The following is a 16,649-nucleotide window of genomic DNA, read 5'->3' on the forward strand; positions in this document are numbered from 1 at the left end:
GAGTGGTCTTCCTTCCTGGTTTTCCCAGAACCGGTTTAATTTTAGGACTGCAAGTTTCATGTCTTGGGAAACCTCTCAGTTCCAGGGAAACGGGGTCTGTTGATCCCCCTACCTGCTTGGCCAGATCATTCATCCATTGTGCTATGCTCTTGACTCATTCATTCTACTTCTAGGGAGAGGGAGTCCACTTTCCATTCTCCTATAATCTCGATTTCCCAGTCCTTTCCTCCCAGTGAGCCATTTCTTTCTGGTGACGCAGAACAACATACAAAAATTACTTGCTCACTTCAAATCTTCATATCACTGATTTCTCCTTTATGACTCTTCGATTCTGAAATTCTAGACTCTGTCTGTACTAAAGATGTACACGTTTCTACATGTCTCTAAAAGTCTTGTTTTTAATAGGCTGGGAGTTCTTTGGAGGTTAGAAATCTTTTTCCTTCTAAACTTTCCTTACTACCTTAATTTTTCATATTGCAGACTTTTTATGATAATGAGGCAAAATTCTCCATCTAACACCAAATGTTTTCTTTGTATCTAATTGTTCAGCCTCAGGCTGTTCTGCATACTGATACCAAAATTATCTTTCCAAAATGAAGATTTTTTTTTTCCTTGTTGCTCTCCTATGTGGAGTCCAAATTCTTTCATGAGTAGGGTGTTCAGGCCAATCACGATCTAGTCACGAGTTAACGGTGCCTCTGGAGACATCTGGGTGCACTCCTGTAGACCAGCCATGCCCCAAAGCTGGATGTTCCCAGACATACCCATCTATTGGACAGCATTTGGGCTTCTGTACTTATTAGCCTCTCCAACATCCTTTGCCTGGTGCATTCTTAATGACTTTCCAAATCAAAGATTTCATTGGTCAGAAAGCTTCCTTAATTCTTCCAGCAGAGGGAGTGATGCCACTCCAAACTTTTTTTTTTTTTCATCCTTCTTTTGTATACTGTTCAATATTATTGTGTGCCTTAGCTGAGAAAATTCAATTATCTAAAATCCTTTGGAAAGTCCAAATTATCGTTCATTGTTTTTGCCAACTTTCCTTCATGCTGGCTTATTACCTGGTGTGTTTAGTAACGTTTTTGTTTTTCAAGTGTAATGGTCTTAAGGATCCAAATGTGGGTCTCATTCCTTGGGAGAGGATTTGCCTCTTTTCTTCAGTTGCAAGTCAGGACTGTTGTCAACTTGAGGTCATCTGAAGCAACATTTAAGGATCGTGTGTTGGCTGGGTCTTTCAGGGTGCCTGGTGTCCCCCAGAATAGTCAGTCAGCCACACCGCTGGAAGTGCCATTCTAGACTCCTATAAGTCTTTTGACTTTTGTGTCACTCTACTTTCTGCCTTGAGTATGCAATGAACACGTTTAATCCTTCTCATAATATTTAAGCTCATCAATAGAGTTGTGATGTATTCATCTTTGTATTTCTTAGACTTGCTAAAAAACAAGAGCTACTTAATACATGTGTGTTAAGAGAAAGCAGGTGATTTGATTGATAATGGAACCTGCCTTGCATCGGGCACAGTGGAGGGCTGACCTGGGAAAGAACAGAAAGTGTGACTTTAGTGATGGACCAATGGGAGCAGGAAACTGGGAGGGGGTCCGGGGAGTGGTGACACAAGGGGAGATTCCACATGAAATGGCTCTTTCTTTCTTTCTCTCTACCCATGTACTTACCACCTTTTTGAGCCATGTTTGTGTTTTATATTCCTCTCTAAATGAATTAATAACAAATAATCAAATTAGGAAAATTACTATTAAATAGATGGGCTTTATTGTATTTTATTGCTTTCTGAGTCAAAATGGAGTCACTTTCTTTGTCAGGAAATATATCCCCCCAACCATAGTTAAAACGTCCCCTGCACACCATCAAAAGACACGAAATCTTGCCATTTGCGACGACGTGGATGGAACTAGAGGGTATCATGCTTAGCGAAATAAGTCAATCGGAGAAAGACAACTATCATATGATCTCTTTGATATGAGGAAGTGGAGATGCAATGCGGGGGGATTGGGGGGAGGTAGGAAAAGAGAAAATGAAAAGATGGGATTGGGAGGGAGACAAACCATAAAAGACTCAATTTCAAAAAACAGACTGAGGGTTGCTGGGGGGAGGGGGGATGGGAGAGGGTGGTGGGGAAATGGACATTGGGGAGGGTATGGGCTATGATGAGTGCTGTGAAATGTGTAAACCTGGCGATTCACAGACCTGTACCCCTGGGAATAAAAATACATTATATGTTTATTAAAAAAAAAAAAAGTCCTCTGCACAAACTCTAAAATTAGGCTGAACCAATTATTGTGTAGAATGTCTTTCTCTTCTAATACTCTGTATTCTAAGTAATAGTTGCTTCAGCAACTTTTACAGTAGCAATTGCAATGATTCTGACACTTAAATTTTTGCTTCTACATAGATGTTTATTGCTAATGTTTGCAGTATTTCTGTCTCCTGTGACATCACTGATTCTGGAGAAAGACGCGCCTGTTGTTTTGCTTTTGTGCCTGGAGAAAAGCCAAGCCATCTGCTGCTAGTAACCTTTCCCATTTGGAATCTGATAGCAGGGGCGCCTGGGGGGGTGTAGTTGGTGAAGCATCCAACACTTGGTTTAGGCTTAGGTTGTGATCTCAGGGTTGTGGGATTGAGCGCCCTGTTGGGACCAGCGTTCAGGAGGGAGTCTGTCTGGCATTCTCACTCTGACTTCTCACTCTCTCCCCTCTGCCCCTCCTGCTTTGCTTGTGTGTTCTCTCTCTCTCTCTCTCTCTTAAACTGATTTTGGTCGGGGTGCAAAAAAAAAAAAAAAAAGGAAGAAAGAAAACAAAGGGAAAGAAACCTGATGGCAACATTCCCAGCTCATTTGGCAAAGTTCTTTGAGTCGTAAGTGTTTATCTCCTCCCTAAACCTTGTTTCCCACAGCCGACGGAACCCTCTCGGTCTTATCATTGCCCTAGATGATAACAAAGAAGCAAAAGGCGAACTTTTCTGGGATGATGGGGAAACTAAAGGTGAGCACTGTTACGACAACCTGCGTCTGTGAGTGACTCCCACGGGTCATCCAGCCAGCGGAGAGATACCAGGCACAGCAGCGCTATTCACTCAAGAGGAAAATTTTCGTGTGGGTTGCACTGTTCATGGTTAGTGGTAGATGGACCACAGATGGAGGGAAAACACATTTCTACCTCTTAGCATGCTCCCCTCAGACAGGCAATATATACAGGCTCTCATTTTATTGTCAACAGGCATCTGAGAAAGATGTTTTCAACACTGTTCCTGCCATTCACTGTAGATCTCTTCCTCCACAATACTCCCGCACAAAAGTCAGTGATAGGAAACACAAACCATGGCAGCGAGGCAGAGTGAGAGCGTGTTCTTCTCGTGAGCCTCTATCCAGCCGTGCCTCTTTGTGTATTCTTCTGGCTCCAGTATACTAACAACTCTCGGGGCCGAAGCTTAGGCAATAGATTCACTTGAGGCATATGCCTTGGATGCATTTGGAAGGGAATCATTTCAAGAGTAAGGTAGGAAGAAAAAGGGAAAACAGTGGCCTGGCCTTGGAGACTCTGTCTATAATCTTATCATTCTCAAGATGAAGATTTCAGTACAGCCCAGGGGTGATGGGTTCTTCAGTGGTAGGCAGGCCAGAGGCTGACTCACCTTTCTTGCACTTTCAGATACTGTGGCCAATCAAGTTTATCTCTTTTGTGAGTTTTCTGCCACCCAAGTAAGTAGCACATTTTTATGATTCTTAGGTGTGGGCTTTTCTCTGACGGCTCATGTGTGTTTGTGTTATGTGTGAAGTTACATTTATGACTTCATACGCCTTTATGACTGTAGATGAGCACGTTTCTGGTTTCTTTTGGAAGATAAAAGAACTTTGTTTTTATTATTATTTGTTTTTATTTTAATTCCAGTTAATTAACATGCAGTGTTATATTAGTTTGAGGTGTACAATATAGTTATTCAGCACTTATGTAGATCACCCAGTGCTTAGATGGGGACATTTCAATTTATGACTTAACTCCCAATAATTGAATCATCCATGTTAGTAAAAAAGAGACAATGATACGGTTAAATCAAAGTAGTCAACCTTTTAAAAAAATTTCTCTGTGTGTTTCTCTCTCTCTTTTTCACTCAGGGGAGTATTAAAAAAAAGTTTGTACTCCTTGAGTACATGTTAGTAGAGACAGCTAAGAGGCATTTGAAGCAGTTTTGGGTACCTGGTCTAGGATATAATTTTTGAGTGACTTGACAACCAATCATCAGACCTTTGTGCTTAACTGTTTTGCAGAACCGCTTGGATGTGAAGATTTTGCAGTCAACTTACAAAGACCCCAATAATTTAGTATTTAAAGAGATTAAAATTCTTGGGACCCAGGAACCTACCAATGTTGTCGTGAAACACAATGGTGTCCCAAGTCAGATTTCTCCTAATGTCACTTATGATTCTAACCTACAGGTAAAAATCCATTTTGTTGAGATAGTTTATCAAGAATTTATAGCTTATCGTGTTCCTTTTTGCTAAAGTCACAAGGGTTCCTGAAGGACCAGGGCACACTCTGAGGTCTGGGGTGGGGAAGTCAGAGGGTTAGGAGAGAAAAAAAGCAAGGGTTCAGCCGGAGCTAGAATGGATCAGGTTGCTGCTGAGAAGCTGGAATAAGATGGCTGAAGCTAGAAAGGCAAAGTGGGAGGTGGGATCCCTATAATTAAAAATTTGAAGTGCATTTTTTTTTTTTACTGTGTTCAGATACATAGATTTTCTCTCCAACACATACATTGTAAAAAATATTTCAAGTCAAAGACTCTGATCAGCTTAGCTAAAGGCTACTCATTGGTTAGATAGTGATAAAAAATAATTTTTCATCAGTTGTAATGAGACCTGATGCTCCTGAGCAAGTTGTAATCTGTTCCCCTGGTATCTTAGCATTTCAGGAATCCTTTCCCCCATCCTCCTCAGTTCAGGCCCCCCAGATGATCTGGGACTGGGGGGTTGTGGCTCAGCATGTTTGTGAGGGATCTTCTAAATTTGGAGAAAATAAGTAAATCTGGCATTCCCCTATAATGATGTATTGATGGCATTGGCCATTTTGCCTTACAACGTACGCTGAGGATACCTATGTTATAGAGTTAGAAATAAAGCACAGTTGACCCTTGAACAGTATGAGGGACACTGAACCCCCCTCCCATGCTGTCAGCAATCTGTAAGCAACTTCTGAGTCCCCAAATCTTAACTACTAATAGCCTACTGCTGACCAAAAGCCTTATGGATAAATTGTCAATTAACACATATTTTATGTATCATAAGAATTCTGTACTCTAATCTTACGATAAAGCAAGCTAAAGAAAAGAAAATGTTGTTAAGAGAATCATTAGGAAGAGAAAGCATTTGCAGTTCTGTACTGTATTTATTGAAAAAAAAAAAAAAAAAGACCCATGCAGTTCAAACCCTGTTGTTCAAAGGACAACTGCATTGTATGGTTAGTTATGTGCACTGCAAAGTGCAAGCCATTTGAAAGGTGCATATATTAAAAAAAAAACTCAACAAATATTTGTTATATTAATTAATATAAGAGTGAAAGAATTGTTGGTGCTTGAATTTGGGTGGTGGGGAAACACAATTTATACACAGAAATCTACCAGGCAGGGGACCGACAGTCCAAACAACACAGAGGCAATGTTTACTGACATATCTAATTTAATGTTCAAAGTCTACTGGCATAGCTGAGCAAAGCTGTTGGAGAAGTCAGGGTTTGAGGCGGACTTTGAGTGAGGGTGTTATCAGATAGAGATCCATTCAGCTAACAAGTGATAGGAAATGGAGCAAAATGGGACTTTGAACAAATTGGGATTTTTTCTTCTTCATGCAATAGCAAGTTTAGAAAGTGGGTCAGTTGCCAACATTGCTTCAATGGCTCAAGGTTGTCAGGGTTAACTGGAAGTGACAGCTTAATACCAGTTGTTGTGGCCCAATTACTGCAGCATAAAAGAGGAGGCAGGAAGGAAAAGGTGCAGGGAAGTCCCTTAAGTCAAAATGAAGACTGGGCCAGCAACTCCCAGTGGACTTACACTTGCCTATTAAGGGCTGCAGCTATGTTACACAGATTAAAAATTAAGTTCTTAATTATGAACTTTAATATTCTAAGCTGAAATAGTGAGTCAGAAGGGAACTTTTATATAAGGCGGCAACTAGCAGGACATTCCACAAAAGGGCACCATTTTCCTGGAAAAAGCATTTGTCTAGAAAAAGTATGCAAGGTTGAGATATCAGGGTAAGACAATCTAAGAATTGAGACTAGCTTGGCATTGGTCTGTGAGTATCCTGTAACTAGAATAGGGAGGAGATCAGTTTGGACAAATAGTTTGTGGTCAGATTTTAGAGGATCTTAGATGCCAAAGTGAGATCTGATTCTTCAAGTGTGTCCTATGAATCCTTGAATCCAGGCCGTGCTATTATGAAAGCATTGCTCTGGGGAGTGAGATTTGTAAAACAGAGAAATTTAAGGTGAATTTAGACTGAGAAAATCCTGGAAAAGGGGTGATTATCCTTAGAGTGTGATTTTGTAACTCTGGGCAAATGAGGACCTGCACTATGGAAATTGCTAATTAAAGAAGAGATGAAAATACACAGAAAATATTAAATATTTTATTTAGTGAGATACAAAGAAGCAAGGTTTCAGGTTTTGAGGTGTGGGTCTTGGAGAAATGAAGAGGTTGGGATGTTAGAAATGGAAAGAAATGTAAGGATTTTTGCCAACTCCCCACTTTTGCAATTGATGAAACTGAGACCTAAAGAATCGAAATGATTTGGCTAAGTTTCCCTAGTGGAATGGAGATGAGAACCCAAGCCACATGTTCTTACTCCGTATTCTTGCCACCACTGCAGACCAAGACAGGACAGTGGGCTAGAGAATGGAAGGCAAGACCATAAGCTTGATTTTGGATGGCCCCGTGAGCTCATGTGTGTTGTGCTACAAGGGAAAACACAGGAAGGTCTTTTGTCCAAGTAAGGAAGACGAAGGGGAATCAGGGAAAGAAAGACAATGGGTGATCACAGAAGATTTTATTTGGCTTAATTCTCTTCCAAATGTGGTGTACGAGATTCTGATAGAGTTGGCACATTTGCATTTGCGTTCTTCCCCTCCCTCCATGTAGCTCTCCTCCTAGAAGTGCCAGTGGAGTGCCACTTGGATTGTTGAGTCTTCTCTGGTTTCTATTCCCTTTTCTAAAAGAGGTTTCATATCTTGCAAGGACTTTGTCCTGGGGGTAAATTTCCTTGTCACTTGCCCGTCCCTACAGGTTGCTCTGATCAGGGGAATTGATCTTATCCTGGGAGAAGCTTACACGGTGGAGTGGGCCCTGAAGATAAAGGATGCAGAAAAAATAGACTGTTTCCCTGATGAGAGCGGTGCTTCTGCAGAAAACTGTACTGCCCGTGGCTGTGCCTGGGAGGTAACCGTACCGACAACACTAGCGTGCATCAAAATCCTTGACACTCCACCTAGACTTTCATGAGCGTAGCATCAGTACCTATGTCACTCCTTAAAACCCACAGAAAGGCAGGACTTCCAAAGGAACCTGAGTCTGTATCTGGATATAGGGATAGGAGTGGGATTTTTTTTCCCCCAAATACTTTGCAAGGAGACCAGGAATTTAAAGTGATGCCCCTACCAAAGCATATATAAAGAAGTGAGTAATGGTCTGGCTTTATCTCCCTGTAAATGGCCTTTTCTAGCCCTTTGTATTTGATAATTCTAGGGTTGCATGCCGAGCTGACCTTACCTTTTCTTTCCAGGTACCCACTTCTCCAGGAGTCCCGTTTTGTTATTTCGTCAATGATCTATACTCTGTCGGTGATGTTCAGTACCACTCACATGGAGCCACTGCGACCCTGTCTTTAAAGTCTTCTGTCTATGCCTCCGCTCTGCCCTCAGTACCTGTGACCTCCCTCCGTCTGCATGTGACCTATCATAAGAATGACATGCTGCAGTTTAAGGTATGTGTCTGCAGTATCCCTATGTATCAAGTGCCCACTGGGCACTTGGCAGTTCCATTACTTTTTGCTAGTTGAGGTCACAGAACCCTAAAATAAGTTTGCTCCTCTGAGCTAACCATGCCAAAGTATACTAGATCATTATCCTGGGGGCACTGAAAGACCACTGATGAACCAGTGCTGCCCGTTCTGTTGTGCATTTGAAAAGATCACTGTGCCCGCTGTAAGGAGAATGGTTGGCAGGACAAGAGTGAAAAAGGAGAGGCCAGCCAGGAGGCTGCCGTTTAGGGTGTCCTTGTGGGTGACCAAGTGTAGACCAGGTATAAGAAAGGAGGAGGATGGTGGGAGAATTGAGAAGGTAGACTCACAGGATCTGGTGATGACTGCAAGTTGGCCATGAGGGAGAGGGAGGCATCGAGAACGGTTGCCATGTTTCTGGTATGTGTCTCTATATGGGTGACAGTGACATTACCTGAAATGGGAACATTGGACAGGTTTGGGCTTGGGCAGAATAAGATGATGGGTTCAGTTTGGGATACTGAATTTGGGATAGCTGAGAAATAGCCATGAGAGTGTAGTGATCTCTTTCTTTCCTATGGTTTAATGACATCTAAGGATTAGTGACAGCCTGTTCTTATGTCTATTTCTCTAATAACTTGAAAGTTTCTCAAAGACAGGAATTTGTCCTTTCATCTTTGTGTTTCTGAAATCTGACACCGAGCCTGATAGACAGTTAACACTCATGTTTAATGAGAGAGTAAATGAAAGACATTGGACATTGCCCAAAAGTTTCATCACAACCTGCTATCAACCTAGACTGACTCCTTTTACATTTTCTAATGCAGGGAAGATGCTCTTTGATATTCCTGTCCTCACCATGGTGCTGGCCTGTGGTAGGCACCTAGTGAGTTTGAACTAAATGAACTTGCTTGCATTTCCCACTTCAACCCTTTCCTCCTCTACCTCCTGATCAAACAGTGGCTCTCCCCCCAGTCTTTGCCTCTTTCTGACCCAGCTTTAATACTCTGGGCCTTTGCATTTATTTCTCTACCAGGAATGACTTTATCTCCTTGTTGTGCTGGGTTAACAGCTGCAAAGGTTTTAACACAGCCTGTATTTTGCCCATGATATCACCTCAGTCTTCTAGAAGCTGTGTTGGGCATTTTCTTCTTTATAATCTCACAACACTCCCACATAGCTGTACATGAGCATATCATCACCCAGATATTGTGGGCACCTCTTTTACTTCCCATTAGCATGTGAATTTCTTAAAAACAGCAAGAGTGTGTTATCTGATTTAGTGTATCTAGTGTATATAGTGTTGGGCAGGGGTAGAGTATGTACTTGGTGAATCAATTTAGATATCATTTGTTGCAAGGACATCTATGATTATTTTCATCAAATAGAGTTCATATTATTTTACTTTTTTTTCAATTCAGAGAAGTTTTCAGATATTCACATACAACCACAGACAAATAAATAATATATTTATATGTACCAAACTGATATCATACTGATGTTCAAAGATATCAATAATATCAAAGCAGATGTGTTACTGTAATGGGGTCTTAAAAATGAGATGACAGGCTCAGGTCAAAATGTTAAGTCTAACATTGTTCTTTGATATAATAACTAAATCCCTGGCTTCATGAGCTTAATGGAGACAAAGAAATATAGCATTCACACTCTGTGTCAAGGATACAAGTTTCTGGTAAGGTATATAGGTTTCTAGAGTACTATGCTTTTCTAATTTTCTTTGCACTCACCCTAGATTTATGATCCCAACAATAATCGGTATGAAGTCCCAGTTCCTCTCAACATACCCACGGTTCCTTCCAGCACCTCTGAGAGTCAACTCTACAATGTCCTTATTAAGAAGAATCCGTTTGGGATTGAAATTCGCCGGAAGAATACAGGCACTGTAATGTAGGTGGCTCCTAGTCTGATTTGAAATTGATGGTTCCCTGCACTGCCAGGTCCATTGTCCTTGGAGATATCCTGGCTCAAAACATCACACTATCCATTTCCAGATTTATGAATACATTATTCCTTTGGGGCCTGTTCTTATGGGAAATCTTTAGTCCCCTGGCACTAATTACTGAGACATTTACATGTACTAGGGATTCATTCAACCAGTGTTTATGGGGTGGTTAGTATATATTATCTCTATATTTAGGTAGTTCTAGAAGATGAGGTCTCTCTACTCATGACAAAAATTAATGATCAATAACAAAGATAATGTAAGTTAAAATATAAATAAGGAAGTTTAGATAGTGACAACTGCTATGTAGGAAAAAGAACAGGGTAATGAAGAGTTATGGGGAGTTTACTGCTTTTGATACTGGAGTCAGAGTAGGTGTCTCAGAGAAGGTGACATTTGAAATAGTACTTAGATGAGAAGGATCCACCCATGTGGAGATTTGGGGAAAGGGAGAGGACATTCCAGACAGATGGAATGAGAAGTACACAGGCCATAAAACAGAAGCACACTTGCCATATTGAGGGGGAAATGCTTGTTGTGGTTGGAGCACACTGAAGCCAGATGGCTGTGGATGTTAAGTCGCGAAGGGACGGTAGAGAGCACCAAGAGTGGCACCCTGGGCTGGTGTGGAGCGGAAGCACCCAAGATGTGAAAAGTCATTGGCTTTGGCATCCAGGAGACGGAAATGAAGGGAGGCAGTGAGAGAGGAAACCAGAAGAACGAAGGCTGGCTCCTGGGCTGGTAGCACGTGCATCAAAGATTATTTTAATCAAATAAACTTTGTGGATTTTTGGGAAGATAACAGGGCTCTGGGTGGGAGAGGGAATCAAGAGTTCTGTTGTCCTTGAAAAGTCAGCTGCTTGAAGCCAACAGGATGGCCCATTTCTTTTCTAAATACACCCTTTTGTGTTGCAGTTGGGACTCTCAGCTCCTTGGTTTTACCTTCAATGACATGTTCATCCGCATCTCCACTCGCCTTCCCTCCCAGTACATCTATGGCTTTGGGGAAACTGAGCACACAGCCTTTCGGAGAGACTTGAACTGGCACACATGGGGGATGTTCTCCAGAGACCAGCCCCCGGGGGTAAGGGCAGAGCATCTGGGATCTGTGTCTACTTTTTATGCACTATGTGCACTCCATGCTTCATCTTCCCAGATTCACCTTAGATGGTCACATTTCCACATTTAGATGAGTGGGTCAGTGCTCAGTCTCCTTTGTTTTTTATATATTTAGTTCATTGCGCAGAGAAAACAGGACATACCTTGCCAATCATTTCTTCGTGGAGTTTCTTTCTTGGCCACTATGTCTTTTAACCTCTTACCACTTCCCCCCCCCCCCGCCGACTCTCCCAGTACAAGAAGAATTCCTATGGCGTCCACCCCTACTACATGGCACTGGAGGAGGATGGAAGTGCCCATGGGGTGCTCCTGCTGAACAGCAATGCCATGGGTAAGAGATGCCAGGATCTCCCCTTGTTTCTGTGAACCAGTCATTTTTGAGTAACAGTGTGCTCGAACTAGCTGCCCTGAAGTCAAAATCATTATCTTGGGGACAGTGTTTTTGTTTTTATATTTCATTTCCTTTATAGGCTTTCTGTTTATTTCAATTTAGTAACATGTGGTAACAAGAGTTAACTCTTATTTGGCAAACATGTAAGAAGGGATGTAAGAAGGGATAGAAAGAACAAGTGAGTCCCACATATCCTGGGGGTCAGCCAGTGGGAGCCATTTTTTAAATTTGAATTAATGGTGAAGCTATGGTTAGGAGTGCTCACTCTGGGGGTATGAGGGTGTGAAGAAAATTTATACGGTGTATTGGAAAGAGGGTGGAAAAATAGGGTCAAATGTAAAAACTGCATGTAAAAACCGGTCAAATCAGAATCAGGTCTATCCCTAACTTAATAGTTTCATGTGAATGTCAGTTTCCTGGTTTGGACAATGTACAATGGTTATATAAGATGTTGTCATCGAGGGAAGCTGGGTAAAGTATACAAAGGAACTGTAGTACATTTTTGCAACTTCTTTTAAGTCTTAAATTATTCTAAAATAAAAGATGTAGTAATAACTTTAAAAGAACAGAATGACAGAGGGCCAAAAATCCAGGAGTAGCACCCTGTAGACTTTCATTTAACTTCTTCAATTCGATGTAGGTATAGTAAAAATACTTTCTCTTAATACTCCATAATAAAGAGGCCTAGGGAGAAGGAAAACCTAAGAATTTGAGGGGTTATTCCTCACCTTCCTCACCTTGAAGGTTTCCAGCTTGAGTGGTGTTTTCCTATGTTTCCTATATTTTCCTATAATTTCCTATATTTTCAGATGTGACCTTCCAGCCCCTTCCTGCCTTGACATACCGCACCATAGGAGGAATTCTGGACTTTTATGTGTTCTTGGGGCCAACTCCAGAGCTTGTCACTCAACAGTATACTGAGGTAGGAGGACATTAAACTGATTACCAACTACTCATACAGTAGGTTCTGAGTACCCAATCCACCTTGATTAGCATAACTCTCAGATGATACCTGGAATTGTTGATCCTTCTGGAAGATAGACTATAAAATGAAGAGCAAAAAAATATATCCCAATAACCATTACATTTGCAGCCTCTCAAAGCACTGCAGAGTAGCAGAAGTAGTATGGTACCAGTGGTGGTGTTGGCAGTGGCGATGGTAGTGGTGGAGGTGGTAATGGTGGTGCAGGTGGTGGTTGAAGTGGTGGAGGTGGTGGTACAGGTGGTGGTGGATATGATGAAGGTGGTAGTAGAGGTGGGGCATGTGGGGCAGAGGGTGGTGATGTGGTGATGGTGATGGTGCTGGTAGTGATGGTGGTCATAGTGGTCATGACAGTTACTTTCGCAGCAGTAACAAACACTTATATAACTTACTATATGTCACTGATCATTTTACATATATGAACTCATTCAGTCCTCACAAAGAACACTAATGAAGCAAATACTATTATTATTTTTTTTAAAGATTTTATTTATTTATTTGACAGAGAGAGATCACAAGCAGGCAGAGAGAAAGAGGAGGAAGAAGGCTCCCTGCCAAGCAGAGAGCCTGATGCGGAACTCGATCCCAGGACCCTGAGATCATGACCTGAGCCGAAGGCAGAGGCTTAACCCACTGAGCCACCCAGGCACCCCGAAGCAAATACTATTATTATCCTCAGTTTACAAGTGAAGGAACTGATGAACAAGAGGTTTTTAACATCTGCACAGGGCTACATAGCCAGCAGAGTTTAGAGCCTGTATGGTAGGCCAGGCATATTGCCTCTAGATTCTGAGTTCTGAACCAGTAAGCTTGACTGCCACTAGGAATCAGAGTAAAATCAGATTTTCCAAAATTCTTAGGGAAGTAAGTTAAGTCTAGGAGAAACCTTTCTCCAAGGTATCCCAGTGGCTCTACATCCTTTCAGTTTCTCTCCATTTTTGAATTTCTTGGTTATCTAAGATGGGACGCCAGAAAGATGTTCTTAATAATATGTCAACAATTTTAATCCCGATTCTCCTTTTTAAAGACTGAATTTTCTGTTTATTTTCTAGCTGATCGGTCGGCCAGTGATGGTTCCTTATTGGTCCTTGGGGTTTCAGCTGTGTCGCTATGGATACCAGAATGACTCTGAGATTGCCAGCTTGTATGATGAGATGGTGGCTGCCCAGATCCCTTATGTATGTTCTTCATATGGGTGGATTGGCTTTGGTACCTCATGGCTGATACTAGTCTTCTCTGTATCTGGATTAGCTTGACTTGAATGGGGGGGGGGGCGCGGAATTCCTATAACTATATGACTTTAAAACATTTGGTCAAAAACACCTTTGGTATCTTAAGAATAAAAGGTTGCCCAAACAGTAGTTTTGCTTAATTGAAAAGAAAATGACCCAAATTTAGTCAGATCACCATAGGTGCAGATATAACCTCACTTCCAAAACTTGGCTGGCATAGTGTTCCCTCAGTTTTGAGCTAAAGTTGAAGATAGGGATCTTGGTTATCAGTTTCCTGACGAAATAAATATGGAAACAAATTCTGTCCTTGTCTTGAGGGCAAGAGGGGTCCAAGAATCAGAGAATTAACCCCCTAAACTTCTTACATATTAAATTTTATTCAATATATTTTTCTATTATTTGCAATTGTTCCTATTAATGGTAAGCATGGTATGGAATATTTCATTTTTAATAAGAAAGCTATGTCTGATAACCTCCAGGATTGGATACTCTAAAGCAATCACAGGTGCTTTTTTTTTTTTTTTTTTTTTTAAGTAAAAGGTAGATTTACCATCCATCCAGTTATATTAGTGCTGGGGAGTTTACATTATGTTCTTTTCTCTGAAAGTGAACCACCGATCCCAGGGGCAGCCTCTTTGGCAAGGTAACCACAATCACTCCTACTGGCCTTTCACAAAGCACTTTCTTGTCCTCTCTTTTCATTTATCCTCCCAACAGTCTTGGCAGATAGATAGGCATTATCATCCTATTTTTGCTGATTTCGTTTTTTTTCTTCTATTTTACAACTGAAAATTTGAAAATTTCCTAGAATCCAATACCCGATACCTGAGGTTAGAATAAGTCAAAAGGAAGCCTTCTGAAATTCACCACTGGTTAATAGAAGCTTGTTCTCACCTGGAACCTGGCCTTTTCCAAGCAGGAGCCACTCACTTTTCTCCTGTGCTCCCCCCAGGACGTGCAGTACTCAGATATCGACTACATGGAGCGGCAGCTGGACTTCACCCTCAGCCCCAAGTTCCTGGGATTTCCAGCCCTGATTAATCGCATGAAGGATGACGGGATGCGGGTCATCCTCATTCTGGTTAGTCCCTCTGTGAATGGGTGGAGGGTGTTAGAGAGAGCGAAAGGGCTTTGGTGGAGAAAGCTTTCTTTTGTGTTTCCTTCCATGTCATGAGTGGAGAAGTTGAGGTTCAGAAAGAAAGGTGTATTTCCCAGGATTCACAGAAGCATTGTGGTTCAGGTGGGAGCTGGTGCCTTTCTGTTTGAAGAGTTCTTCTTTTTTCTGTCCCAAGTTGTTCTCTGGGTTTGGACTTCTACCTAGTCTGTGCTTTGATTTCAGGACCCAGCTATTTCTGGCAATGAGACACAGAACTATCCTGCATTCACTCGGGGTGTGGAAGATGATGTCTTCATCAAAGCTCCAAATGGTGGAGGCATTGTCTGGGGAAAGGTATGACCAGTGCGGTGATCCACTAATCCCCAGCCTGGGGTAGGGGCCTGACAGCGTATTGGTGCATATTGTTTTGGGGCCTTTTCCATTTGGGTTTAGAGCTCAGAAGTTCTCATTTTGTCCGTCAATATTTGTCAACACAGTTAAGGAATTTTTAGGGAATATATGTATGTGGTGCCTTGTGGGATCTACTTTTCTAGATCAAAATTAAGGTATTACCACCTACGACCATGGTTTATAGTTTCTTAGGAAGTACGATATAAGATAAATTATCTAGTGCATTGCTTTTGAACAGTTTTCTCTCCACAGGTGTGGCCTGATTTCCCTGATGTCGTTATAAATGGGTCTCTAGACTGGGAGACTCAAGTGGAGGTAAAGGGCCTTTTGTGGACATGGGTGAAGTCAGGGCTGCTGGGAAGGGGCGGCCATTCTCAGGATAGTGGATTTCCCCATGCGTGTTCCCTCAGGAATACACTGAGGGATTATGTCCTGTGTGTCCATCTGTGTGACAATCACTTTACATATAATATTTTACTTCCAGTTGGGAGGCAGGGATTATTATCTTCAGCGTAACTAGGATTCAGAGTGCTTAAATTACTGCTCTGGAGTTTTCGGTGACCAAGTGATGATTTCAAATCCAAGGCTGCCAGATTCCAAGGGCCCATGAAATTTCTACCTCCCAAGAAATACTGTTTGCCTAGAATGAGTGTATTTGTTATTGTTTTTATTGTTGTTCCTGAGTATCCTTTTTAAAGATTTTTATTTTTATTTATTTGAGAGAGAGACAGAAAGAGAGAGAGAGAGAGAGAGAGAGCAGGAACAGGGGGAGGGGCAGAGAGAGAAGAAGAAACAGGTTCCTGATGAGCGGAGAGCCCAATGCGGGGCTCAGTCCTGGGACCCTGGGATCATGACCTGAGCCAAAGGCAGACACTTAACTGACTGAGCCACCCAGGCACCCCTTAAGTACCCCTTTTGAACATAGTCTCCAAACCCTGTCTTCAGTGATGGAGTCTTTTTCTCTGTATATCTGTTTTCCATGGACAAGCTTCTCCATCTTCACTCTTACAAATCCCCCATCCTGGGGAACCTGGGTGGTACAGTTGGTTAAGTGTCTAACTCTTGGTTTTGGCTCAGGTCATGATCTCAGTGTCAGGAAATCAAGCCCCTCATCTGGCTCTGTGCTCAGCGTAGAGTCTGCTTCTCTCCCTCTCTCCCTCTCCGTCTATCCTTCCTGCCCCTCAAGTGCTCTCTCTCTAAAATAATTAAGTAAATCCTTTAAAAAATAATATAAAAATAAATCCCCCATCCTTCCTTGGTTTCTCAACTTCTCTCTTACCTCCCAGCTTCCATCCTTATGTTAAAACTTGCTCTCTCTGGGGAATAAGTTCTTACTTGTAATGGATCTTATATAAGGATTCAAGGGAGAGGACCTAGCTTCCTCTTCTCTGTTGCTTCTCATAGGAAACTATTTGAAATTTGCTGGTCCAGAGAGACCATATGGAGACAGTAGTCT

The 16,649-nt window shown here is 41.8% G+C and overlaps 1 protein-coding gene across 2 annotated transcripts in view; it reads left to right on the top strand.

The window, feature by feature from the left end:
- Positions 1-16,649, top strand: part of MGAM (maltase-glucoamylase) — an 81,542-nt gene that overhangs the window by 40,453 nt on the left and 24,440 nt on the right. For both annotated transcript variants that reach the window (XM_080818447.1, XM_080818448.1), the window contains exons 22-34: positions 2,911-2,999; positions 3,666-3,715; positions 4,283-4,450; positions 7,288-7,440; positions 7,784-7,984; positions 9,753-9,907; positions 10,878-11,046; positions 11,316-11,412; positions 12,282-12,394; positions 13,507-13,632; positions 14,639-14,767; positions 15,026-15,136; positions 15,446-15,508. In XM_080818447.1, the coding sequence (XP_080674573.1) occupies positions 2,911-2,999; positions 3,666-3,715; positions 4,283-4,450; positions 7,288-7,440; positions 7,784-7,984; positions 9,753-9,907; positions 10,878-11,046; positions 11,316-11,412; positions 12,282-12,394; positions 13,507-13,632; positions 14,639-14,767; positions 15,026-15,136; positions 15,446-15,508 (1,624 nt within the window). The remainder of the gene's footprint in view (positions 1-2,910; positions 3,000-3,665; positions 3,716-4,282; positions 4,451-7,287; positions 7,441-7,783; positions 7,985-9,752; positions 9,908-10,877; positions 11,047-11,315; positions 11,413-12,281; positions 12,395-13,506; positions 13,633-14,638; positions 14,768-15,025; positions 15,137-15,445; positions 15,509-16,649) is intronic.

This window comes from Martes martes (genome assembly GCF_963455335.1).
Source record: "Martes martes genome assembly, chromosome: 11".
In the NCBI taxonomy this organism is placed as follows: Eukaryota; Metazoa; Chordata; class Mammalia; order Carnivora; family Mustelidae; genus Martes; species Martes martes.